This window comes from Leptopilina heterotoma, unplaced genomic scaffold, assembly GCF_015476425.1.
Source record: "Leptopilina heterotoma isolate Lh14 unplaced genomic scaffold, ASM1547642v1 Lhet_27, whole genome shotgun sequence".
Classification (NCBI taxonomy): Eukaryota; Metazoa; Arthropoda; class Insecta; order Hymenoptera; family Figitidae; genus Leptopilina; species Leptopilina heterotoma.
In genome coordinates, this window is record NW_025110978.1 from 1,474,741 (window position 1) to 1,499,497 (window position 24,757).

The following is a 24,757-nucleotide window of genomic DNA, read 5'->3' on the forward strand; positions in this document are numbered from 1 at the left end:
AAAGAAAAAGAGAAGAGAGAAAAAAAGAAACTTGTTACAATGTTTTTTTTTAGTAAATAAAAGTTGCACTTTATTTCTTTGAGAATATATTTTTTGTGGCTTGGATAAAGCTTCTTCAATTTTTCAATGAGAGCTAAAATCAAGAGCAACTCGAATCGATAATCTAAAAAAGTTGTCAGCAGCAGCAGCAGCAAGCACACTGCTGCCTAGGAATTCATTAAGATGAAACAAAAGAGAGTGTTAATGACAATCACAAATGCTCAAAATTTATTCTTCAGTTTCTATACTTGGCTCTGTGTGAGGAAATGCCAGTGTGTTATTTTAATTAGTCCAAAATTAAGAATGCAGAGATGGAACAAATTTCGAAGAAAGACTTGAAAAAATTAAAAAAAGAAAAAGGAAAATTTTTTTTCAATTTTTGTTAATTTTTAATTTTTATTAATGAAAAAGGTGTGAAAGAATGTAGAGATTATCAAAAAGGATATTAAAGTAAATATTCAAAATACGGATTTTTTTTTAAAGTGTAGTCTTGAAACTTTTAATATAATTAATTTGTTCTTTAAGAACTTTTCTTCATTCCTCATTCCATTAGTCATTTCTTTTATTAAACATTCTCTTTATGCTGTAGGAATTGTTTTTTATTTCCCTTTTTTAATCGTCAGACTTTCGTTTTTTAAACTTTTGCTTTTTAATCCATAAATTTGGTTTCAAACTGAATTATTAATAAATGTTAATTTTTTGTTTCATTAAAAATCTGATTTGATTAAAAATTAATTCATTTTTTCTTTTCTTTTCTGTTTATCATTCGTCTCATTAAAAATTTGATTAATAGAAAATTGGTTGAATAGAAATTGTTATGTAATAATTTTCTTCTAAATAGAAATTTTTAATTAAAACCACGTTGAAGTCCACAACGTTTATCAACGAAAAAAATTATTCATTTAGTAAATTAATAAAATATAACGCAACAATATTGCCACAATAATATTTAGAAAAAAAAAATTGATGTTTATTTTCTAATAATAATTGTTACAGAATTAAATTAAATTTCCTACTAAATAGAATTTTGAACTAAAATAGAATTCAAAATGAAAAGAATTTAAATTTCTTTAATTAAAAATTTATTTTTAAATTCGTCTAATTAAAAGTTGATTTTTAAATTATAATAATTGGTTACATAAAAATATGTTGAAAAATAATAATTAATAATTTTCTGCTAAAATACTATTAATATTTTAAGTTTTTAGTTAAATCCAATAATATTTAGTCGAGTTTTTATTCACATTCATTGCTTAATTTTCAAATTAAGCTAATAATTTCTTTAAAAAATTGATAAAATTTAAATTCGTCTCTAATTAAAAATTGAATCAATAGAAAAGTTCGTAAAATAAAAATTATTCTTATTAATTTTTTGATAAATAGAAATGTTTATAATTAAATCCAATTGTAATTAGTCAAATTTTTATTCACATTCCTTTTTTTAATTTTCAAATTTAGCTAATAATTTCTTTAAAAAATGGGTAAAATTTAAATTCGTCTCAAATTAAAAATTGAATTAATAGCAAAGTTGGTTAAATAAAAATGGTTTTTATTTTTTCATGCTAAATAGAAATTTTAAATCTAAACCTGTTGGAGAATAAAACTAATCCAATTGTAATTATTCGAACTTTTATTTATAGTCGTGGTTTTATTTTTAATTCGTTTTGTTTAAAAATTAGTTTAATAGAAAAATTGATTAAATTTATATTCTTCTAATGAAAAATTGAATTAATAAAAAAATTGGTCAAATTTAAATTCGTCGAATTAAAAGTTGGTGTTAGAAACTTTATAATTGTTAGGTATTATTTTTTATATTTTAGTTTCGCAAAATTATTGTAAAAATTTTAATTTGAACAAGAAAAAAATAAATTTCATGTTCATTTTGAACTTTGAGAACTTTAAGAATGTTTTCTATTATGCATCTGATTATTTGTTGTTTATTTTGATATTTCCTTTCTCTTTCTGGTTTATAATAGTTTTAATTGTAGCGTAATTATAATATCATTATTACTGTATAGAGAATTAATTGTAATGTTGTCTTGTTTGTTGCAGTAAACTGGAGGATGTAGCAATTATGTCGTGGCGAAGAGCAACGTAATTAGAATTCTTTTTTTTCAAAGAGGAAGAGATTAGGGTCGTTGAAGGGAAAAGATGGCTTCAAACAACGCAAACGGACACAAGAGAAATGGCTCGTCATCCAGTATGTTTTGCCATAGACGAACGGAATCTGGCGGTGGATTTATTGGTCACAAATGGTCAGAAAGTGGCCATAAACGAGCTGAAAGCATATCAAGTGCCTTTAGCCAAAAACGCTCCGACGGCACTCACAAAACTAGCGATTTTACTGGCTTTGGGCACAGAAGGTAAAAAAAAGAAAATTTATTTTTTCCCCATTTTCCTAATTTAATTCCGAACAGAAATTTTTTTACTCCAATTTTTGTTTCCGAACATTTTTAAAAAACGTTTTTAGGATTCGCACTCAAAACTCTATTATTTCATATTTTTTTGTACTATTTGCTACTATTTGGATACTTTTTCTAGATTTGAGACATTAAAAAATAATTTTTTTCTTTTTTGAGAATTTACTCCACTTTAAATCTGCTAATAGTTGAAATAAAAAAATTATTCTCAAAAATTTTAAGTTTTTAATTCTTTGCAACAATTGAAAAAATTCTCATAAAAGTCTTTAAAACGATTAAATAATTTTCGAAAATTTGAATAATTTTGAATAATTGAATTTCAATATTTACTTTTTTTATAAAATTTCTCAAAAGAATTTAATTATTTAAGAAAAAGTTTAATTAAATTCTGTGCTGAAATAAAATTATTTTCATAAATAATAAAATTTCTATGCAGGAATTTAATTATTTAAAATACAATTTTCAGAAAATTTTTCGAAAGAAATCAAGTATATTTTCTTAAAACTCTTCGTATGTAAACGATGAAAACAATTATTTTTAAAAGTTTTGATAAGATTTTTTTATAAGAATTTAATTATTTAACTGCAATTTTTAATAAATTTCTCGAACAAATTTAATTATTTTTAATACTTTTAATAAAAAATTCTTCGAAAGAATTCAATTATTTTCCAAAATTTTAATGAAATTCTTTGCAAAAATTCAGTTATTGAAATTAATTAGGCATATTAATTCAATTATTTTTTATTCAATTTGTATTAATTATAGGTATTAATTCAATTATTCAATTTATTCAATTCAATTATTTGAATTATTTTTTATTCATAAATAATTAAATTTTCATAGTACTTAAATTATTTTTAATAAAATTTTCATAGATTTTTCGACAGAATTCAATTATTTAAAAAAATTTTGATAAAATTGTTTATAACAATTCAATTTTAAGAAGTAATCAATTTTTCTATAATTTATTTGTTTTTTGTTTAAATAATTGAATTCTCTTAGAAATTTAAAAAAAAATTGATTTAAAAATGAATTTCAGTTAATATTTAAGATAATAATTGAATATTAAAAACCTTTTATCAGGAATTATCAGAAGTAATTAAATTTTAATAGATATTTTAATTGAAATCTTTAAAAATTTTAATTTTTTTGAAACTTTTCTAAAATTTTTTTTTTACTTTGAAAACTTCTTTAAAAAAACCACAAAAAGTTACAGTTTGTAATTTTTATAAAAAAAAATTGAATTTTTATGTTTAAATAATTAATTTTTTTGAATAATTGTCTAAAGTTTAGCAAAAAAATTTATTTACAGAAGAATTTTAATTAAAAATTCTAGAAGATAATCCAATATTGCAAGAGTTTTAGTAAAAATGTATAGAAATAATTAAATTTCAAAAGGTTTCAAATTAAAATGTTTGAAAATTTTTATTTTGAGTTACTTGAATTGAAAATTCTAATTGTTTGAACCATTATAGTTAAAATTCTTTTGAAACTAGTTGAATTTTTAAATAAATATTATTTAATTAAAGAACTTTCTAATAATCGAAATTTCATAACATTGAATTGAAAACAATTGAATTTCAGACGAATTTTAAATGAACTTTCTTTTTTTTTAAATAATTGCCTAAACTCTCCAAGAACTTTCTTAAAATTATTAAAATTAATTGATTTAGAGAAGAATTCTAGTTAAAAATTGCAGAAAATAATTGAATTTTGGAATAGTTACAGTAGCAATTTTAAAAAATAATTATATTTCGAAAGGTTTCAAATTAATTTTGAAAATTTTACATAATTGATATTGTTCAATAACATTTGAATATTTATTTTAATCTGAGGTCTGAAATTACAATTTTTCTCCAACTATCTTTTCATATCTAAAAATCGTTTCGTTGGTGACTTTCAAATCTCGTTTTTGCAATCTAGATATACAAGAAGCCTATACTCAGTAGTTTTATATTATTTTTCCTTTTTTTTTTTTTGAAGGGTTTCAGATTTATATTCACGTATCGATATTAGGGTAAGAAAATCCGACAGAGATCAGATTTCAGAATCCATGGGTTTAGAATATAATAGACTTAATGTTTATAAAGGCATTTTGTGTCTGGACAGGTATTAATAATCGTGCAAGTATTTAAGAAAATTTTACTCGACACTTTTAATAAGATTTTCGAAAAGAATTCACCTCTAAAGACAAAGTAAAGGGACAATGAATATTAATAATGAATAATAAAAAAATGATAAGGAAATCATTTTTTTATTTTTTTTATTTATTATTTCCTTTTGAAAAGATTTATAAAAAAAAATTCTCTTTTAGAATAAAGATAGCGAAAGGGATTATTAATATTGATAGTAAGTATTAATTAATAAATAATAAATGATACAAAATTAAAAAATAATAATAAAATAGGAATAAAATAATTTTCGTTTCAATTGAAATTGGAGAGAAGAAAAATTACCTATAGGTAGAAATTAATAAAATTGACACAATTTGAAATCCGCTCTTGTGTAAATGAGCAATTTTGAAATTATTGACCTTACTGACTGAATTTTTCTTTCCAACAGGTCGGACTCGGGTAGCAATTATCATTCTGGACACAGGAGGAATGAGAGTATGTATGCTATGACTGGTTTGTATGCAGAGAGCACCGGTGGTAATGCTGGCGAAAATTCAGATTTGCCATTGACACACGATACTGTAATTAGATGTCATAGTCGAAATCCAAGTTCTGGCATTATGGACCACAGGTGAATTGGCATTTTCCTTTTGGCAATTTTATTCAAAATGCAAATTTTTTGGACTATTTTCTTTGGAAAATAACATTTTATCTACAAGTGAAAAAAAAATGCAAAATTAAATTCAATCGTAATAAATAGTTAATTCAGTCACAGGATTGATATAGGTCAGGGAAATCAGGAACAATAAAATTGGTCAGAGAAATCAAAGAAAAATCGGGGGAATTTTATTAAAAGTATTGGAAAAATATCAAAATTTGAGAATTTACAAGAAAATTCAAGGTTTTTGCCATTTAGCGATTTTTTATTTTGGAAACACTTAATTTCTTTTTTTTCGTTTTGAAAGCTTTTAAATTACCCCGAATTTTGGAATTTTTTCTATTTCTGACAAAAATAAGTAAACTTTAGAGAATTTGCAAATTGAATGTATTTTATGTTCCCAAAGTTCTAAACGTTCAAATGAGCAAAATTTATTAAGCTTCTTAAATATAAAATATTATTACAACAATTTTTCGTCACGTATCCAAAAATTATTTACAAAGTTTGTAAATGTTAAATTTAATTTTTTCAATTTTTATAGCAATCAGTAATTTTTGAAAATATTTTCAATGAAAAATGTTTCTTTATCATTTGAACGTTCAAAAAATTGGGGATCAGCATTTTAAAAAATTATCGAACAAGTGTTTTTAAATTATTTCTATAGAGATCAGATAACAATCAGGAAAAGTAAAATCGGTCAGAGAAATAAGGAAAAAGTAAAGGAATTTCATGAAAAATAGTGAAAAAATAAAATTTTAGAATTGATATGACAATTTTTGTTTTTGACATCCAGCGATCTTTGAAAATATCAAAAATATTTATTCCTCTCGAATTTTTTTTCTATTTCTAACAATAATATTTGAACTTTAGAGAATACGCAATTGAATCTATTTTAAATAATTCCGTTTTCAAAGAACATTTTTAAAATTATTATCTATAACAGACTTGACACAAATGGTTTGGAATTTGGAAATTTTTAAGATCTTTATTCCTGTGAAGAATATTAATAATAATTAAATTTTTATGTTAAAAGAATTATTGATAATGTGAGTAATAATAACAATAATTTTGTAATAAATTGAAGATATTTACAAATAAATTAGAAACACAATTTATTTTAGAAAATTTATTTCTTGAAGAATTTTCATACAATATTTATTAATTATTCATATTACATTTATAGAATATTTTAAAAAATTGCTTAAATTAGTTAAATAAATTAAATTAATTAAATTACTGAATTACTCAAAAATTCTAAAAATTATTGAGTTTTGATATAGAGTTATAGTTGAAATTTTTATAAATAATTAAATTTTCTAAAGGTTTTGAATAGAAATTTTTAAAAATGTCAATTTCTTTGGTAAAATAATAATAATGATTAAATGTTTATTCAAAAAAGAATAAATTTCAAATAATTTTACAATTAAAGATATTTATAAATATTAGAAACATTTTTTTTTTACTTATTGCTTCCTCATGAGGAAGCTTTTCATTGGTGACGATTTTCAATTTTTCAAAAGAAGGTTATATGGACTCATTTTCATCTAAAACATATGTGACGCTCCACGAGAAAAGGGACCTTATGACAAGAGTAAATAAGGTCCCTTTTCTCGTGGAGCGTCACATATATGTATATTCAATTATGAGCAAATGTCCAGATGTATGTGTGTGTGTGTGTATGTCACAAAAATTGTGTACAAATTATCTCAGACAAATTTTGATGGATTGTCCTGAAATTTTGCAGGTTTATTGCAGTCATTAATACCTAAAATCTGACACAAGGATTTTTGAAAATATCTACAAAAATTTTTTTATACAATTTTTTTAAAATTCAGAAAAAATTTTTTTTTTGTATTTTTTGAAATAATTTTTTTATTTGTTAATATTTTCATTAATTTTTCTCAAAATTACATTCCTGACAAGAAAACGAATCGATTGATGTATACAAAGTATATATTTTATCAAAATTTATCAAATTAATAAATATTTTTCTTTTTAAAAAAAAATTCAAATTTTGTATTTTTTTCATAATTTATTTAATATTAATATTAATATTTTAAAATGATTATTCTATCATAAAAAAGAAGCAATTGGCAAATGAAAGTGTAAATTTCACCAAATATTTATATAACAACTTATAAATTATAAATGATTTATATAATTTTATTTTTAACAAATCTTCTGGACGAACCCTTTTGTACATAGTTTTTCAAAAGTTTGCAAAACCGCAATTTTTATATATTGAGAAAGGTAAATGGTCATAAAATGAACAACTTGTTTTTAGAGTGGGAACAAAACAAATTTTTGTAGCAATTCTCTTATAAATATCTAGCGAATTATTTTACTTGAAAATTTAAGCAATAAAACTTTAAAATAAATTATAAATTTCAATACTTTAAAATTTTTAATAAATAAAACTTTAAACTTTCTAAAATTTATACAATAAAAATTTAAACAACAATTAATTAAATATCTAAATAATTAAATTTTTCAAGATTTGCAGTTGAAATTTTAGAAATTTTTAGACTAAATTTCAGAAGGTCATAAATTAAAATTTTTGACAATATTTTAATTCCCGTGGAAAAATAATAATACTAATTTAATATTCATCTTTTTAAAATAAATCTTAATGTTTCCAATAATTTCACAAAGGAAGATTACAATTCGTAAATGAAAATACAAAAATGTTTAGAGGCATTTTCCTTGTGTATCTAATAATTTTTTATCTATTTTTTTCCACTTCTGAAATTTCGAAAACGAAATGTTAATTTCCGAAAATGATCAATCACTTTAGAATTATTTTTTAAAAGTACCATTAGTTAAAGTTTTATCATTTTTCATGCGACGAATAATTTTACAATTAATTATAAACTACCGTTCATTGAAGTGAGTAATTTTTTTTTTAAATGCCCCGAAGACAATCTTATGAAAGTAAAACATTCTTTCCTAGGAAAAATGAAAGAGCGCATGTTAACCAGGAAGAGAGAAATGAATTTCAAATTTTTTTACACACAACAAAGACATTTTCTTCTTCTTCTTCTTATTCACTTTGAGCAATACACAAGAAAGAATTGCATCTATTCATTAAATAATTTATGAATTAAATTCCATTTAAAAGTTAAGCCTTGAAATTGTAGTAGAGTGATTAACGAATGAGAAGGAATTATGAAAGAATTATTACTTGTTTTGCTTGCGAAAAAAATCAGTTTTTAATATTTCTCATGATCAAATGCTAAACATGGTTCGCTAAAAGTAATATGGAGGCCTATTCGCGCGGGTAGAAAGTAATCTCATGGTGGCCATGGCACAATTTATAAACGTATCATAGAAATTTTCTGACTAATACACATTCACTGCCATTGTTTCAAAGTTTTATCCTAATAAATATATAAATCGGAAAATCTAGTTTAGTTTATAAAAGCGGTAATAAAAAAAAGGGGGGAAAACACAAAGAAATTATCTTCTATAATTATTGTGTAATTTTTTTAAATTCTTTTTCTAGAAACGGAAAAATGGTTTATTTAACAGTTTTTGCAATTTTTTTTTGTTACATAAAAATCATCATTGAAAATAAAATATTTCCTTGATGATTTGTGAACAAAGAAATTTTTTTTATAGAGTTGCGCGAGAGATTTGATAAATTGAGGCCTGGGAAAATATTAAAATGCATAAGACTGCATGTTTATTCCCAGAGGGATTTAATCGCTGTCGCTGCAATTCCTTTTTATTATGCTTTTCAAGATGTAGAGGAAGAAAAATAAATGTTATTTTCCATCTAAATTCTTATAAACAAAGAATTGAAATAGTTTCACCACATCATGCATCATTTTATTTTTGCACTTTTACAGAGACTTTGTCATCAAATGTCATAGCAGGAATCCAAGTGCTTCCATGATAGACAGGTAAATTAATATTTTTTCAAATCTCCTCTGCTTAGAGGATTTCTTCGATTTTTCCAATTTCTTCAATTTTTATTTCTTTTCTTTTTTTTAGAACAAAATAAGGAATTTTATACAAGACTTTTTTCGTATTTGAAATTTCTTACATTTTTAAAATTTTCTAATTAATTTTCGTAATTTTATAGTGAGAATTGAAATTAATTAATTTTCCTATTTTCCAGAACTGAAAAGGAAAAACCACAGACACCTCCTCTCAGTCCTGATTCAAAGGACTGTGGAATCCTAACTTGTAGACCGGCCTTCATTCAAAAATTTGCAAGTATTAAGGTTCGTAATCAAATTTTTGTTCTTTGTTCGGTTTCATTTTATGCAATAAATCACGTGTCGTCATAAAATACACATACATTAATCCATCATATTATCCAACAATGAGGCCTGGAAAGTTGCAAGTGTTGAATTTAATGTCTCGAAAATACATTTCAATGATTTCATTTAAAATTTTTTTTTGAGTTCTATTTTAATTTGACGAAAAACAAATTTGCAGATGTTAAAAAAACAAAAAAAACATGATTCAATTTTCAAAATTTAAGAAAGAATTTTTTATTTTGTTTATTTTTACTTTTAACAGTAAATATTGTATTTTTTTTTGTAAAAGTATAAAAGAACAGGTTTTGTATTCGTCTAATAAAAACTGCTATTTATTACTTTTTTTACGATTTGCTACCATTTGAGTACATTTTTTTAGATTTGTGACACTAAGAAGTATTTTTTAATTTTTTCTTGAGAATTTGCATTACTTTGAACTCGCTAATGAAATAAAAAAATTAATATTTATTTTCTTCAAAATAATCATAAATTCATGAATCATCATCTATTCACCTATTCACCTCGTTTCATTAATATATACAAAGATACTAAATTAACCTTTATCAATTCAAATTAATCTAATCTAATAAGAATTTTAGTCGCTTCAAATTTCCCTTGATCCAAATTCTTAACTATTACAACTTTAATGATAAAAATCTACAATTCATTAAAATTACAATTCTTGAATTACACTTGCAATTTCTCTGAAAGAAATTCTTGGTAAAATCCAATTATTTTTAAACTTTTTAATTAAAATTATTTTAAAAAACTATTTTAAAAAAACTACACTATTTTCAAAAGATTTAAAGAAAATTATTCTTCGAAAGAATTTAATTATTTTCGAAAAACTCTTAGAAAATTGTTCAAGAGAATTTCATTTTTCTATCAATAATTTTAATAAAAGTTAATAATATAATTATTAATTACGATTATATTAACAAAGTTAAAGAAATACATAGAAATAATTTAATTACTGTGAAAAACTTTTATAATATTCTTCGAAAGAAGTCAATTATTTTTCAATAATTTAATCAAATTACTTGATTGAATTCAAAATTCTGAGGAGAATTTAATTATTTTCTAAAAATTATAATATAATTTAATAATGAAATGTTTAATTACAATATTATTAACAAACGCTATTATTTTAAAAATTTGTAAGAAATTCTTTATAAAATTCAATTTCTTTTCAAAATTTTCAATTAAAATTATTTTAAAAAATCTATAATTTTCAAAACATTCAAAGAAATTCTTCACAGTAATTCAATTATTTTCAAGAATTTTAATATAATTCTTGGCAAAATTTCAACTAGTGTCAAAATAATTTTAATAAAGTTTCTCGAAAGAATTCAACTATTATTAAAAAAAAAACTTAATAAAACTCGTCGAAAGAATTCAATTATGTTTAAAAATTTTGATACAATTTTCAATATTATACCAAACTAATTAATTTATTTCAATTCATTACTTTATTTATTTACTAATATCGGATTCTAAAAACTTTTTTCAATTTTGGAAGAATTATATTTGTAATTTTTAGATATAATTAAATTTCAAAGGGTTTGACATTAAAATTATTATTAAAAATTTTAATTTCTTTTTGAAGAATAAACTATATAATAAGTATTTTAATATTAATTTAACAAAAATTATTGAAGTTTTGAATAATTTAATTTAGAAATTCTGTAAAAATAAGGTTTTTGAAGATAATTCAACTTCAAATCTTTTGAAATTTAATTAGTTCTAAAAATTACAACTATAATGGTTTTCTTTTTAAAAAAAAAGTTATTAGGCTGAATTATTGACAATAATTTACTTTTCAAAAATTATAACCTAAAGAAATTCTTAAAATCAATGTTTTGAAAATATTTTTCAATAATAATTATAATAATTTCAAAGAATTTTTTTATTTTACTCTTTTAAATTTAATCGTATTTTTAAATAGTTCTAACTGAAAAATCAGAAAGTATAATTGAATTTTACAAAAATATAGATTTAAAATTATTACCAGAATGAGTTATTTTAGTCTTGAAATTTAATTTTTCGATAGATACCTTTTTTACTATTTCTTTTCAGTCATAAAGCTTATTTCTGCTACTTTTTTTCAATTAATTAACGAGCGCGAAGCCAGAAAGTAAAAAAGTATAAAAATTGTAAAAAGTTTCTAATAAAAGAAAAGTTGGTTTACTAAAAATTAAAGGTAAAGTGTCTAAAAATAAAATTAACGAATAGAATGAAATTTATTGTCAAAGAATAAAATTTATAAAATGATAAAATTAGCAAAAAGAATAAAATTCACAAAAAAGGATAAAATTTATTTTCTATTTTGAAAACTAATTTTTTCTAAAAGAAATTTAAATATTAAAAGAATGTTATTGTTAATATGAAAAGCAAAAAAAAAGATTACACTCGACATAAAAGGACAAATATAAATTATTATACCATTAATCAGATTTCTGTTAAATCTATACACTTATCGTATTTTAAAGTACTTTGTATTCACATGCTACTTTTCCTATGAATATTAAATAGTTTACACCGCACGTGCAGTTTGCTTGGCAGAAATTCACGTGTGTAAATAAAGTATATATCGACTATTCATTTGCCCGCGGGAAAGTTTATGTTTATTTTTCTCTTATAAATTATATACAGATTTATTTATTTATTTACATATGTATAAACGCGTATAGATTGTAAAACTTTTTGATTTTCATTCATTTCATTCATTTTATTGTATTTGATGTATGTGACATTTTTTTCTTATTTCTGTTGCAGGTCTTTGTATTTTTGTTGTCCTTCCTTGTTACATTACAACAAGCACTCAGCTCAGGGTACATTAATTCTGTGATCACAACGATCGAGAAGAGATTTGAGATCCCGTCCAGTCTTTCGGGTCTCATAGCAAGCTTTTATGAAATAGGAAATGTTATTACTGTTATTTTTGTCAGTTATCTCGGTAGTCGAAGACACATTCCCGTTTGGATAGCAATCGGTGAGTATCAAATTTCAATTTGTTAAATTACTTTAATTGTATTAAAAAAACTTGGATTAAATTTAAGAAACTTTAGTTGTATTTAAAAAAAACTTAAATTATATTAAGAAGCTTTAATTAAAAAAATGTAACTTTAATTTAAAAAACTTCAATTATATTGAGAAAACTTCAATTGTATTAAAAAAAACTTCAATTATATTAAAAAAACTTCAATATATTTGAATTACGAATTTAAAAAAATAAATTAAAAGTAGTTGTAATTTTAAGAAATTAAAGTCGTTTTTCTTCTGAAAGAAATGGAAATTTATAGTAAAGTGAAGTTTGTTTTTTAGTTTCAATGCATTGGTGAAATATTGCTAAAAATATTCTTTATTTTCCAGGTGCGGTAATAACAGGATTAGGTTCAATGGTTTTTGTCATTCCGCATTTTACAGCTGAACCAAACCTCACAACCACTTCCAATGCCTCCAATTCAGATAATATTTGCCGTGGAGTCTCGCTGCGTGAGCAGGATATGGGACTAGGTAAATTGAAATTGAATAATTCTTTTCTTCTCACTAAAATGGAAAATAAATCTTAATTAATTACATTTTACGACTACCACAAAAAGCAAAATATTTCATTCAGGGTTGCCACAAATCAGGGAAAAGTCAGGGATTTTTATTAAAAGTACTGGAAAAATTAGAAATTAGAAAATTAGAAAAAAAAAATTAGAATTCATAAGAAAATTCTGAATTTTGGTGTTTTTTGTTTGCCTCATAAACTATGAAATTGCCACGAATTCTAATTACAAAACCTTCAATTTTTTCTATTTCTGACAATAATTTCTTTTTAAATATCTTAATTCTTGAAGAACTATCATAAAAGTATTACTTAGAAATTATTTAATGAATAATTTTACTTAAATATTTCAAAATTAATTGGATTTTAAAATAGTTGCGTTTACAATTTTCATGAGAAGATTAGCTTCAAAAAAGGTTTCAATTTGAAATTTTATAAAATTTCAATTTTGAATGAATTTCATTAGAAATTTTAAAAAACTTAGATTTTTGAAAAATTTTAATAGTTCAAATTCTTTTGAAATTAGTTAAATTTTTTAATTAATTATTAAAAATCATAGATTTATAGAAGAATTTTAGTTAAAAACACTTTCGAAAAGTTAAATTTTGGAGAAGTTACAAATGATTTCAGAAATTCAATTATTTTCAAAAGTAATAACATTCTTCGAAGAAATTCAATCATTATCAAAAATATTTTTAAAATTCTAACAAAAATTACAATTATCTTTATAAATAATAAAATTCTTCTCCAAAATTCAATTATTTTCATAGATTTTAATAAAATTCTTGGCAAAATTTCAATTATTAAAAAAAAATTTCCTCGATTCAATGATTTTCAATATTTAGTATTTTAATAAAATTTTCCAAAAGATTTCAATTATTTAAAAAAAAATTTATTAAAATAGTAAGCAAACATTTAATTATTTTCATAAATAATCAAAATTTCACAAGAATTGAATTATTTACATATTTTTTATAAATATTTTCGCAATAATTCAATTATTTTCATAAATGATAAAATTTTTTACAGGGATTCAATTATTTTCATAAATAATAAATCTCATCGGAGAATTTCAATTATTTTTAATACAATTTTAGTCGAATTCCTCGAAAAATGAAATTATTCTTTAAACTTTTATTAAAATTCGTCAAAAGAATTCAATTATTTAAAAATTCGTAGATAAATTCTTTATGAGAATTTTATTTTTAGAAATAATTGAATTTTGAAAAGTTTTCAAATTAAAATATTTTAAAATTTGAATTTTTCATAGTTTTAACTGACAATTCTGTAAAATTAATCTTTTTGAAAAAATTTAATTGAATTTTGTTGAAATTATTTGAAGTTTTTATTTTCATATATATTTAATTGAACAACTTTCAAATAATTGAAATTTCGTAAAATTGAATTGTAAACAAATGGATTTTAAAATTCCTAAAGAACTTTTTCAAAAAAATTATTAAAAATAATTGATTTAGAAAAGAATATTTTAGTTAGAAATTCTAAAAAATAATAATTGAATTGAAATGATGAAAATAATTTTGAAGAAGTTACAGTAACAACTTTTATTCGTCTGATCGTAAATAATAATAATAATATAAAAATGAGCTTTCGCTCCGCGACGCAGAGCCTCCTCAGATAATAAATCTGCGAAAAAAGGAAAAAGATTGTAAAATCCTCCCTTCACAAAAATATGCGAATCTTATAAGAGTTAACCTCAAAAACTTACCAAAACACGAGTAAAAAACAGATATTGTACATAATCATAAAAAAAAACTCTCCTCCAACGAAAAACATGAGTGACCGCCAACGACAAAAACTATTACAAATTAAACAAACGAAACATAACTAAATTTTGAATATATTTTTTATTTCCGGTATGTCGATGACATAATCACCTGTATACCAGAAGAGTGTGTCACCGACATGCTTGACATTTTTAACTCTTATCACCCAAGGATTCAATTTACCATCGAAGAGGAGTCGAATAATTCGATTGCATTCTTGGATGTAAAAATTTATAGAAGAAACAATAGACTTATAACTAATTGGTATAGAAAGTCAACTTTTTCAGGACGATATGTCAATTTCAATTCAGAAGTTTGCGTTAAAGATAAAATTTCAGTCATTTATGGTTTAATTGATAGAGCTATTAAATTATCCGACATTAGTTTTCAGGATGAAAATGTAAAATTGATTTTTAATATACTTAAAGAGAATGATTTTCCAGAACCATTCATAAAAAAATATGTGAACATGAGACTTCTGTCTCTTAATTCTAATGTAAACAATGTGTCGAGGAGGACAGACTTTGATACAAGGAACATGATAGTTTTACCCTACAGTAAAGACTTATCTTGTTTTTTTAAGAATGTTTATAATGCTTTTGGCATCGGGGTGGTTTTCTCCTACGAAAAAGATCCTTACAATTGTTTTATTAAGAATAAGGATTTAACACCTTTCGACCTGAAATCGCATGTTGTATATAGTATTCCGTGCGAGTGTGGTAGTGTATACATTGGTCAGACTGAGAGATATTTGAAAGATCGGGTGAAAGAGCATATGAGAGATTGTGAACGTGACCATCAAAAATCAGCGCTTGTTAAACACTCCCATGAGAATGACCATCTTTTTCAATTTAAAAACGTTAAAATTTTAAAAACAGAGAGGAGCTACACCCGTAGAACTTTCAAAGAAATGTTCCAAATAGTAAAAAATACCAATTCAGTAAATTTGAGAACTGATACCAAGTCACTCAATGACATTTATAGAAATGTAATTTTAAATACAAACAAATTATAAAATTTTCCAACCAAATGTAATTTTTTTAAAAAATCTTTTTTTTTTTTTTGAATCTTCTCGTGAGAGTGTAACGCACCCTATATTCCGTGCGTAAAGGTTGCATGAATGAAATCTGTTTTACCAACCAAACACATGCACTATATTCGCGTTTTTAAAAAAAAGTTTGTAAAGAAAATCATCTGCCAACATGTGACTTAAAAAAATGAGGGAGTTTTTCTTCCTCTATTTATTGTTATGTTTCGTTTGTTTAATTTGTAATAGTTTTTGTCGTTGGCGGTCACTCATGTTTTTCGTTGGAGGAGAGTTTTTTTATGATTATATATGTACAATATCTGTTTTTTACTCGTGTTTTGGTAAGTTTTTGAGGTTAACTCTTATAAGATTCGCATATTTTTGTGAAGGGAGGATTTTACAATCTTTTTCCTTTTTTCGCAGATTTATTATCTGAGGAGGCTCTGCGTCGCGGAGCGAAAGCTCATTTTTATATTATTATTATTATTTACGATCAGACGAATAAAATTGACACAAAATACATCTTTGACTATTTAAATAATTAACACTGATCAACAACTTTTACATCTTATTATTACAGTAACAACATTCTTATAATATAAAATATTGGTTTTATTCTTTTGACATCTTTATAAAACATGAAAAAATCGATTGCTCCGAGTCGAGGACTCGGAGTGATCGATTTTTTCATGTTTTATAATAAAAAAATTATTCTTGTAAGTTATTGAATTTCAAAAAGGTTTGAAATTGGAATTTTTGATAATCTTAATTCCTATGGAAAAATAATAATTAAATATTTATTTTAAATAAATCTATTGATGTTTTCGAATAATTTTACAATTAATGAAATTCGTAAAAAAAATTGCAATAAAACCTTTTTTTGAGTATCTGATCATTTTTAGGGTGAATCAGAATATTCTTTAGAGTCAGCAGAAAAGTCAAAATTTTGTCTGTAAATCAGGGAAAAGTGAGGGAAAAACAAAATTAATTTTTGTGGCAATTCCATTTAAAAATTTAAAGACGAAAAGTTAATTCCTTAATTACGAATTTAATTTTGAAGAAAAATTGTCTATAATATAAATGGAATAAGAAGAAAATTATGGTAAAAATATTCATAAATAGTTTCTCTAATAAAAATTGTAGTTTTCAGTTTTCTCATTCAATTATATTTATTAAAAATTATGAACATATTTTAATGAAAGAAAATTGCTTTTTAACTATAAGGGGAGAAAATTGTGACAAATTTAAAAATATTGCCTGTGAATGAAAAATGGAGATTTATGTTTGTTTTTCGTGTTTTAGGTCGTCTTTCAACTGGTCTCGCGTCACCACCCTTAGCGCCGCATAACAATTTAAGAGGTGATAATTGCATTCAAGGAACTCCGTCGACATTTGGCCCTGTTTTGCTTTTTGTGCTTGCTCAACTTTTATTAGGATGCGGGGGTTCGCCTCTTTTTACTCTAGGTACAACGTACATAGACGATCATGTCAGTCAAGACAGTGCTTCCCTGTATATTGGTAAATTCCTCACTTTTTTTCTTAATTTAATTTAAATTCAATTACAAATTTTAGTGTAAAAAGTGATAAATCATGTTTTTTTTAATATTTATATTTTCATTTAGTTTTTTACACTAAACGCTATTTTTATTATTTTTCTTTCTTTATTTCTTTATTAATATGAAAATGTAAAATCAAAATTCTGAATACGAAAATAAAATATTAATTAGTTCAATAAAAAGATAAAAAATTTATTTTTGATTTGATTCCAGAATTTAAATTACGATAAAATTAAAAATATTTTCGAATTTATTTTTATTATTTATTTACGAATAAAATAGATAGAAATAGTACTTTCTTATAAATAATAATTATATTTATATTTATTTGTGTTTAATTAAAATATATAATTAAAAAGGAAAAAATGATTTCAGGCTGTGTCTACAGTATGGCAGCATTCGGTCCAGTTCTTGGCTTCCTTCTGGGAGCGTTCCTTCTCTCCTATCATATGGACTCTTTCGCTGGAAATATCATAAGCATTGGTGAATATTTTTCCTTTTTTTTATTATTATTATTGATTTTCTCTTTTTCTTTTCATCTTCTAATCGATTTATCTTTTGTCTATAGATCCGGGTGATCATCGATGGGTAGGAATGTGGTGGGGAGGATTTCTACTATGTGGTTTGCTTCTCATTGTAACTGCAATTCCATTCTTCAGCTTCCCAAAAACCTTGCAGCGTGAGAAAGAAAAAATCCGAATTATCGAGAAGAGCAAACCACCGCCAATTAAGGAGAAGGAACCCGCTAAAGAAATAAAGAAAGTCATCGACACTGATGACACTGCTTACGGAAAGGATATTAAAGGTAAAAATAATTTTTAATAGTAATAATTAATTAATTAATTAATTTCATTAATTAATCTCCGTATTCTTTCATTCATTCTGTCCGCAGTTTGAAGTTAGTTTCTGTGTATGCTTTTGGTTTTTTCTCTTTAAAAAATATTGTTTGACAAATGGAAAATATGCAGGTATTTTTTCATGATTTATAATAAAATAATTATTACAAATTGAAATTTTTTTAAAAATTATGATTAACAAATAAAAAATATACCAATTTTTTTCGTTATATGGTTTTTTTATAACAAATTTCGTTTGACTGATCTAAATTATTATACAAATTATTCTTCTTTTTATTCATAAAAAATACTAGAAAATTGTTAATTGTTAAAAAATTTTTATTTCACAATAATAATATTGTTTACAAACTCATTTTTTTATTTTAGAAAGAAAAACATTAGTTATTCTCGTTTCTTAATATTTTTGTAGAAAATTCTCAATTTTTATAAGGAAATAATTTGCATCCATTCTATTTCTTAATTTCAATTGTTTTAATAAAATTCAAAGTTTTTTTTTTAAATAAAGGACAAAAATGTTTATAAATTATATTCGTAAATTAGAAAATTTAATTGAAAATGAAACTAAAATTTTTTGAATTTTTAGAATAGAAAGGAAAAAATTTTATTGAAAAAAATCATTCTGTTAAAGTTATTTACGAATATCTATAATAATTATTATTATTGTTCAAAAACAATAATTTCCACTGTTACTTTAAAAGATATGCTTTTTAAAATTTAATAAAAATTCTTCATTTTTTAAAAATTATAACTTTTCTAACAGCTTTTTATTAAATTTAATTATTGAAGATATTTCTAACAGCAACTTGAATATTTTTGATTAAATAATAACTTTTTACTCCTGGTAATAAGTTTCTTCTAAATTCTTTTAAAATTCAATTATTTTCCTAATTTTCAATTAGAATTTTTCAAAAATACGATTATATTTCAAAATAGTTTTTAAAAGTAAACAAATAAAATTTATTAAAATATAATTCAGATGAAATTTCACAAAATTATCAATTTTTTAAAATTATTTTCGGAAATACAATTATTTTTTAAAAAAATTTAATTACATCTTTTCAAGAAACAAATTTTTAGGAATTTCTAAATTAAATAATTCAAAACTTCAATACTTTTTGTTAAACAAAAAATTAAAAACTTATTCTTATTTATTTTTCCACAGGAATTAAAATTTTAAATAATTTCAATAAAAAAAGCTCATGAAACTTAATTATTTCTAAAAATTGCAACTGTAATTCTTTCAAAATTCAATTATTTTTTTAGAATTTTTGAATAAAATTATTGAAAATCTTTAAGAATTTTTTTTAAAAAAATAATGTAATTAATAATTTTTTAAAATAAAAATTTAAATATTTTTATACTTTTGCTTTTCTTAAATTTTCTAGGAATTTAATTTAAAAACTTTTTAAAATCTAAATAATTCCTAAAGTTTCTGTTATAACATTTTAAATATTCAATTATTTTCTAAAATTATAACTGTAATTTTTTAAAAAAATCAATTCCTATGAGAGTTCAACTATGAGAATTGAATTGTTTAAATAGAATAATTTTTGTAAATTTATATAAAATAATGCATTTTCAAAAATACAATTATATTTATAGATCATTTTTAAAGATGAAAAAAAAATTATAATTTTAATACAATAATTGAATGTTTCTTAAAATTTAATTCTTATAAAGAATTTTATTAACAAATTTTTAAATAATTGAATTCTTTTGACGAATTGTAATAAAATTTTTAATAATAATTACATTTTTCCAGGAATTCGATTAAAATTGTATTAAAAGTAATTGAAAGTATGCGATGAGTTTTATTATTTCTGAAAATAATTGAATTATTGAGAAGAAACATAAAAAATTTGTTAATATTTGAATTCCTGTAAAATTTTTATTTTATCAAAATAATTAAACGTTTGCGTACAATTTTATTAAAATTGGTTTTAAATAATATGAATTCTTTTGGGTAATTTTATTAAAATAGTAGATATTGAAAATCATTGAAATGAGGGAAATTTTTAAAAATAATTGAAATTTTGACAAGAATTTTATTAAAATTTTTCATTCTAAGTTATTAAAATTTTTGAAAAGAATTGGATTTTGAAGAAGGATTTTTTGATGTATAAACATAGGAATTGGAATTTTGTCGAGATTTTTTTGTAAATTTTGAACATAAATGAATTTTGTGATAAGAATTTTATTACTTTTGAAAATAATTGAATTTCTACAATCGTTTGTAACTTCTTCAAAATTGAATTTTTTTTAGTGTTTTTAACTAAAATTCTTCTATAAATCTATTATTTTGAATAATTAATTAAATATATTTTGACAAATTTAACTAATTTTAAAAGATTTTTAATTATTAACATTTTTCTAAAATCTAAGTTCATTAAAATTGAATTGATTCTAATTGAAATAATTTTGAAATATTTAAGTAAAATTATTCATTAAATAATTTATTTATTTCATGATAGTTGTTCAAAATTTAAGTTATTTAAAAAGAATTTAAATTAATTTAATTAATAATTGAATTAAAGTTGTAATTTTTTTTCTCCGCTCTTTCTAAGTAATAAATAATTTTTTTTCCAGACATTCCACGAAGTATGTGGAGGCTTTTGTGCAATCCAGTTTACATTGTGACGTGTTTAGGCGCCTGCATGGAGTTAGTGATTGTTTCAGGATTTGTCGTATTTTTGCCCAAGTACTTGGAAACGCAATTTAGTTTGGGCAAGAGCCAAGCGAGCGTCTTTACTGGTTCGATCGCGATACCGGGAGCTTGCATTGGCATTTTTATTGGTGGATGCCTACTAAAACGTCTTGAATTGAGGCCAAAGGGCGCCGTGCAATTTGTTCTAGTCTCGAATATTATTTGCCTCACATGCTATGGATTATTATTTTTCCTTGGATGCGATAATGTGAAAATGGCCGGGACCACAATTCCATATTACAATAGCAGTACGAAAGGTCTTGAACCATTTCAAGTTAATCTCACTGCCGCCTGCAATTTTGGTTGCGAGTGTCGTATGACCGATGTTGAACCTGTTTGCGGAAATAATGGTCTCACATACTTTAGTCCTTGTCATGCCGGATGTACTGCTTTCAGCTCCAAATCCAATTTCACTAATTGCGCATGTGAGTACGATCGTATAAATTCTTTTATTCGTTTATTTCTTGACAATAGAAAATAGAAAATTTTTCCTAAATTTTTTTATTGACTAGAAGAAAATAGTTTTTTAATGTTTCTGAACTTATTTTAGAGAATTTAGGGCAATATTTTTGTTTTCTGTTTTTCTTGGAAAAAATTGTTATTCTAAAATTGATAGAATTTATGAATTGTAAATTAATTGGCGTAATTTTAGAAAAAAATGAAAACTAAAGGATTTTCTTGTTTTTTTTGCAGGTATTCACAGCAATTTATCAATTGTTCCACCAGTTGCTCCTGAATTTGCTGAAGTTACTGTCGTTCCTGTGGCAACAGCAGGGCCTTGTACTTCCCCTTGTAGAACGATATTTCCATTTCTTATTCTCCTCTTCTTCATGACGTTTGTCGTCGCAGTCACGCAAATGCCACTATTAATGATAGTTTTACGGTGAGACTTTTTTAGTTAATTTAATTAAGTAATTTCAATTATTAAAATAAATTAAATTCACAGAAGATTGCATTTAATTTATAAATAATTTAAATTCAGGCCTCGACTTTTTTTTATTTTCAAAAAATGCAACTTTCAAAAATTACGTCTTTTTCGGCTTTTCTTCCAAATATTGCAACAAAAGATCCTTTTTATCGTATACAACTTATTTCGATTTTTATAGTGTGAACCTAGCTAGTCAAATCATTCAATACATAATTATTTTTAAATATTTTTTTTCAGATAATTAAATTATTGAATAATTGAAATTTTTGTAAAATTTTATCGAAAATAATTGATTATTTAAAAGTATTTTATTAAAATTATTCAAAATTTAAATCGTGAAGAATTTTAATAACAAATTTTTAAAATAATTGAATTCTCCAAAATTTAAATAAAAAATCTTTAAATGAAAATTATGGAAAATTAGCTTCAAAAAACAATATTAAAATAAATACATTTATATTTTTAAAAAATGTAATATTTACTTTATTTTTTTCATTATATTTTTTTAAAATTCAATTATATTTTCAATATTTTCAATTACATATTTTTGAAAATTCAAATATCTACAAAAAATTATTACATTCGAATTTTTGTAGGAAATTAAAATTTTTTTTGAATTATTAAAGTTTTTGAGTAAACAATCATAATCAAAATTTTGAATTAAAATTTTTCAAAAAATTAATTAGTTCTTTGAATTGATCAAGTTTTTTTTTTTTTGAAGAAATTCATTTACCTATTTTTGAAAAATTACGTTCACAATGCTTCTAAAAAGCTGTTTTTCTTAGAATTTGTTTATCAGAGTTTTTAAACAATTAAAAAACTTTTTAAAATTATTATAAATTTAAATTATCTTCAAAAAATAGTACCTAAGGTAATCAATATTTTTAGTCTTATCATTAAAATTTTGGGAAAATTATGTATTTTTATATTTTTTTAATGAAAATTCTTTAAAAACTTGATTATTTATTTATATTCTCTAGAAATTCGAATATTTTTCAAAGATTTAACTACATTTCAATTATTTGGCATCTTTTTAATTATACATAATTGAAAAATCAATTATCTTTCTAAAATTATTAAAAAATATTTAAAAAATACTAATTTTAAGACTGAATTTCTTTATTTTAATTTTTCAGAAATCAATTATTTTCAATATTTTCGATTAGGTATCTACGTAATTTTAATAATTCACCTTAATAACTTCTTTAAAAAAGTACTGTGAAGAGTTACAATTACAATTATTGTAAAAAATTGAATTTTTTTATTTAAATAATTGAATTCTTGAAGACTATTGGAAAATTATTAAAAATATTTGATTTAGAAAAGAAGTTTAGTTAAATTTTTTGAAAATAATTGAACTTGGAAAGAATTACAGTTGTAATTTTTAGAAATAATAAAATTTCAGAAAATTTCAAATTGAAATTTAAAAAATTTAAATTCCTGTGAAAAAAATAATTATGAAGTACATATTTAAATATTTATTGAACAAAGTTATTGAAGTTCTTTAATAATTGAATTTATAAATTATCAAGGAAATACAAAATTAATGTTTTGTGTCAAAGAAGTGAATAAAATATTTAACTTTTTTTGTATTTTTAATCAACTCATCGACTTAAAATCGATTCGTGGCCTGTAAATTTTATCAATTATTTACTTACAGGATTTTATTGATAAATTATTATATAATTGTTATTAATTTTGTCCCTGCAGTTCGGTGTCTGAGGAGGAAAGATCTTTTGCCTTGGGAATGCAGTTTGTAATATTTAGGCTTTTTGGCTATATACCAGCGCCAATTCTTTTTGGAAATTTAATAGATTCAACGTGCTTGTTATGGAAGAGCACTTGCGGGGAAAAAGGAGGACGTTGCCTTCTTTACGATATCGAGCAATTTAGATACAAGTAATTATTTTCTTTTTCTCTTCTTCTCTTTCTATTTTCTTTTCTAATTAAAAATCTATTTATTTTCTTTCTATTTTTTTTTTTAAAGTAATTATCTTCTTCTTTCTTCTCTATTTAAGCAAAAAAATTTGTCCCTTCGACTTTTGTAAATTGTTTCTTTCTTTTTTAATTCAGGTACGTTGGCCTTTGTGCTGGAATAAAAATTCTCGCCCTCGCACTATTTCTAATTGATTGGTGGCTAGTGAGAAGAAGAAAGCACATGGAGGACATGCCACCATCTCTGACAGTCAATGAATTAGTCGGTTCTATTATCAGTCTCGACAAATGTAAATAATTTTTATTTTATTGATTTTCACCATTATTAATTTTGATTTCTTTTTTATTAATTTTTCCCTTGAATATTTTAGTATTTGAAGAAAAACCACATCATACGGACGTGGGAAGCAGTTCGCCGAGCACTGAAAATCCCACGCAATCATCAATATCGTCTCCCACGGAGCCTACAAAGTCAACGAATCTTGAGGAAACTGAATCCTCGGGTCGCTCAAAAAATGATTTGGAAATCTCTGATACGAGGCAGGCACTTTTGGCCCCCGATGATCTCGATACTGAAACGGTAAATTCTCCAAATAAAAACGAGAATCGCGATTTGCTTGTTTAATGATTACTTTATTCTAGCTTTTTATTTTCAAATATCAGTCACTTTTTAAAATTATTATTTGTGGTAAATTACTTTTCTTTCAATATGAATGTAGAATTGTAAGATTATTATTTTTTTTTGTGCCTTAGACCATTTTTTTTCTCCCACTAGTAGAATAAATTTATTAGAAAATAATTTACCACTAATAATAATAATAATTTTGAATACGTGACCTTCTTTTTAAAAAAAAACGAATCCCATTCGTTAGAATTTAATTGATTTGTTAAAACTGTAGACTAAAATGAAATTTTCA

General features: G+C 22.9%; 1 protein-coding gene across 1 annotated transcript in view; it reads left to right on the forward strand.

Moving 5' to 3' along the window:
• LOC122503756 (solute carrier organic anion transporter family member 3A1-like) overlaps positions 1-24,507 on the forward strand; it is a 58,555-nt gene extending 34,048 nt beyond the window's left edge. The window contains exons 2-15 of the mRNA XM_043614430.1: positions 2,092-2,402; positions 5,022-5,204; positions 9,080-9,133; positions 9,352-9,457; positions 12,272-12,488; positions 12,869-13,012; positions 17,163-17,378; positions 17,792-17,899; positions 17,985-18,221; positions 20,860-21,402; positions 21,671-21,860; positions 23,616-23,804; positions 23,979-24,130; positions 24,212-24,507. Coding sequence (XP_043470365.1) covers positions 2,191-2,402; positions 5,022-5,204; positions 9,080-9,133; positions 9,352-9,457; positions 12,272-12,488; positions 12,869-13,012; positions 17,163-17,378; positions 17,792-17,899; positions 17,985-18,221; positions 20,860-21,402; positions 21,671-21,860; positions 23,616-23,804; positions 23,979-24,130; positions 24,212-24,465 — 2,805 coding nt within the window. The 5' untranslated portion in view covers positions 2,092-2,190 and the 3' untranslated portion in view covers positions 24,466-24,507. The remainder of the gene's footprint in view (positions 1-2,091; positions 2,403-5,021; positions 5,205-9,079; positions 9,134-9,351; positions 9,458-12,271; positions 12,489-12,868; positions 13,013-17,162; positions 17,379-17,791; positions 17,900-17,984; positions 18,222-20,859; positions 21,403-21,670; positions 21,861-23,615; positions 23,805-23,978; positions 24,131-24,211) is intronic.
• The last annotated feature ends 250 nt before the right edge of the window (positions 24,508-24,757 follow it).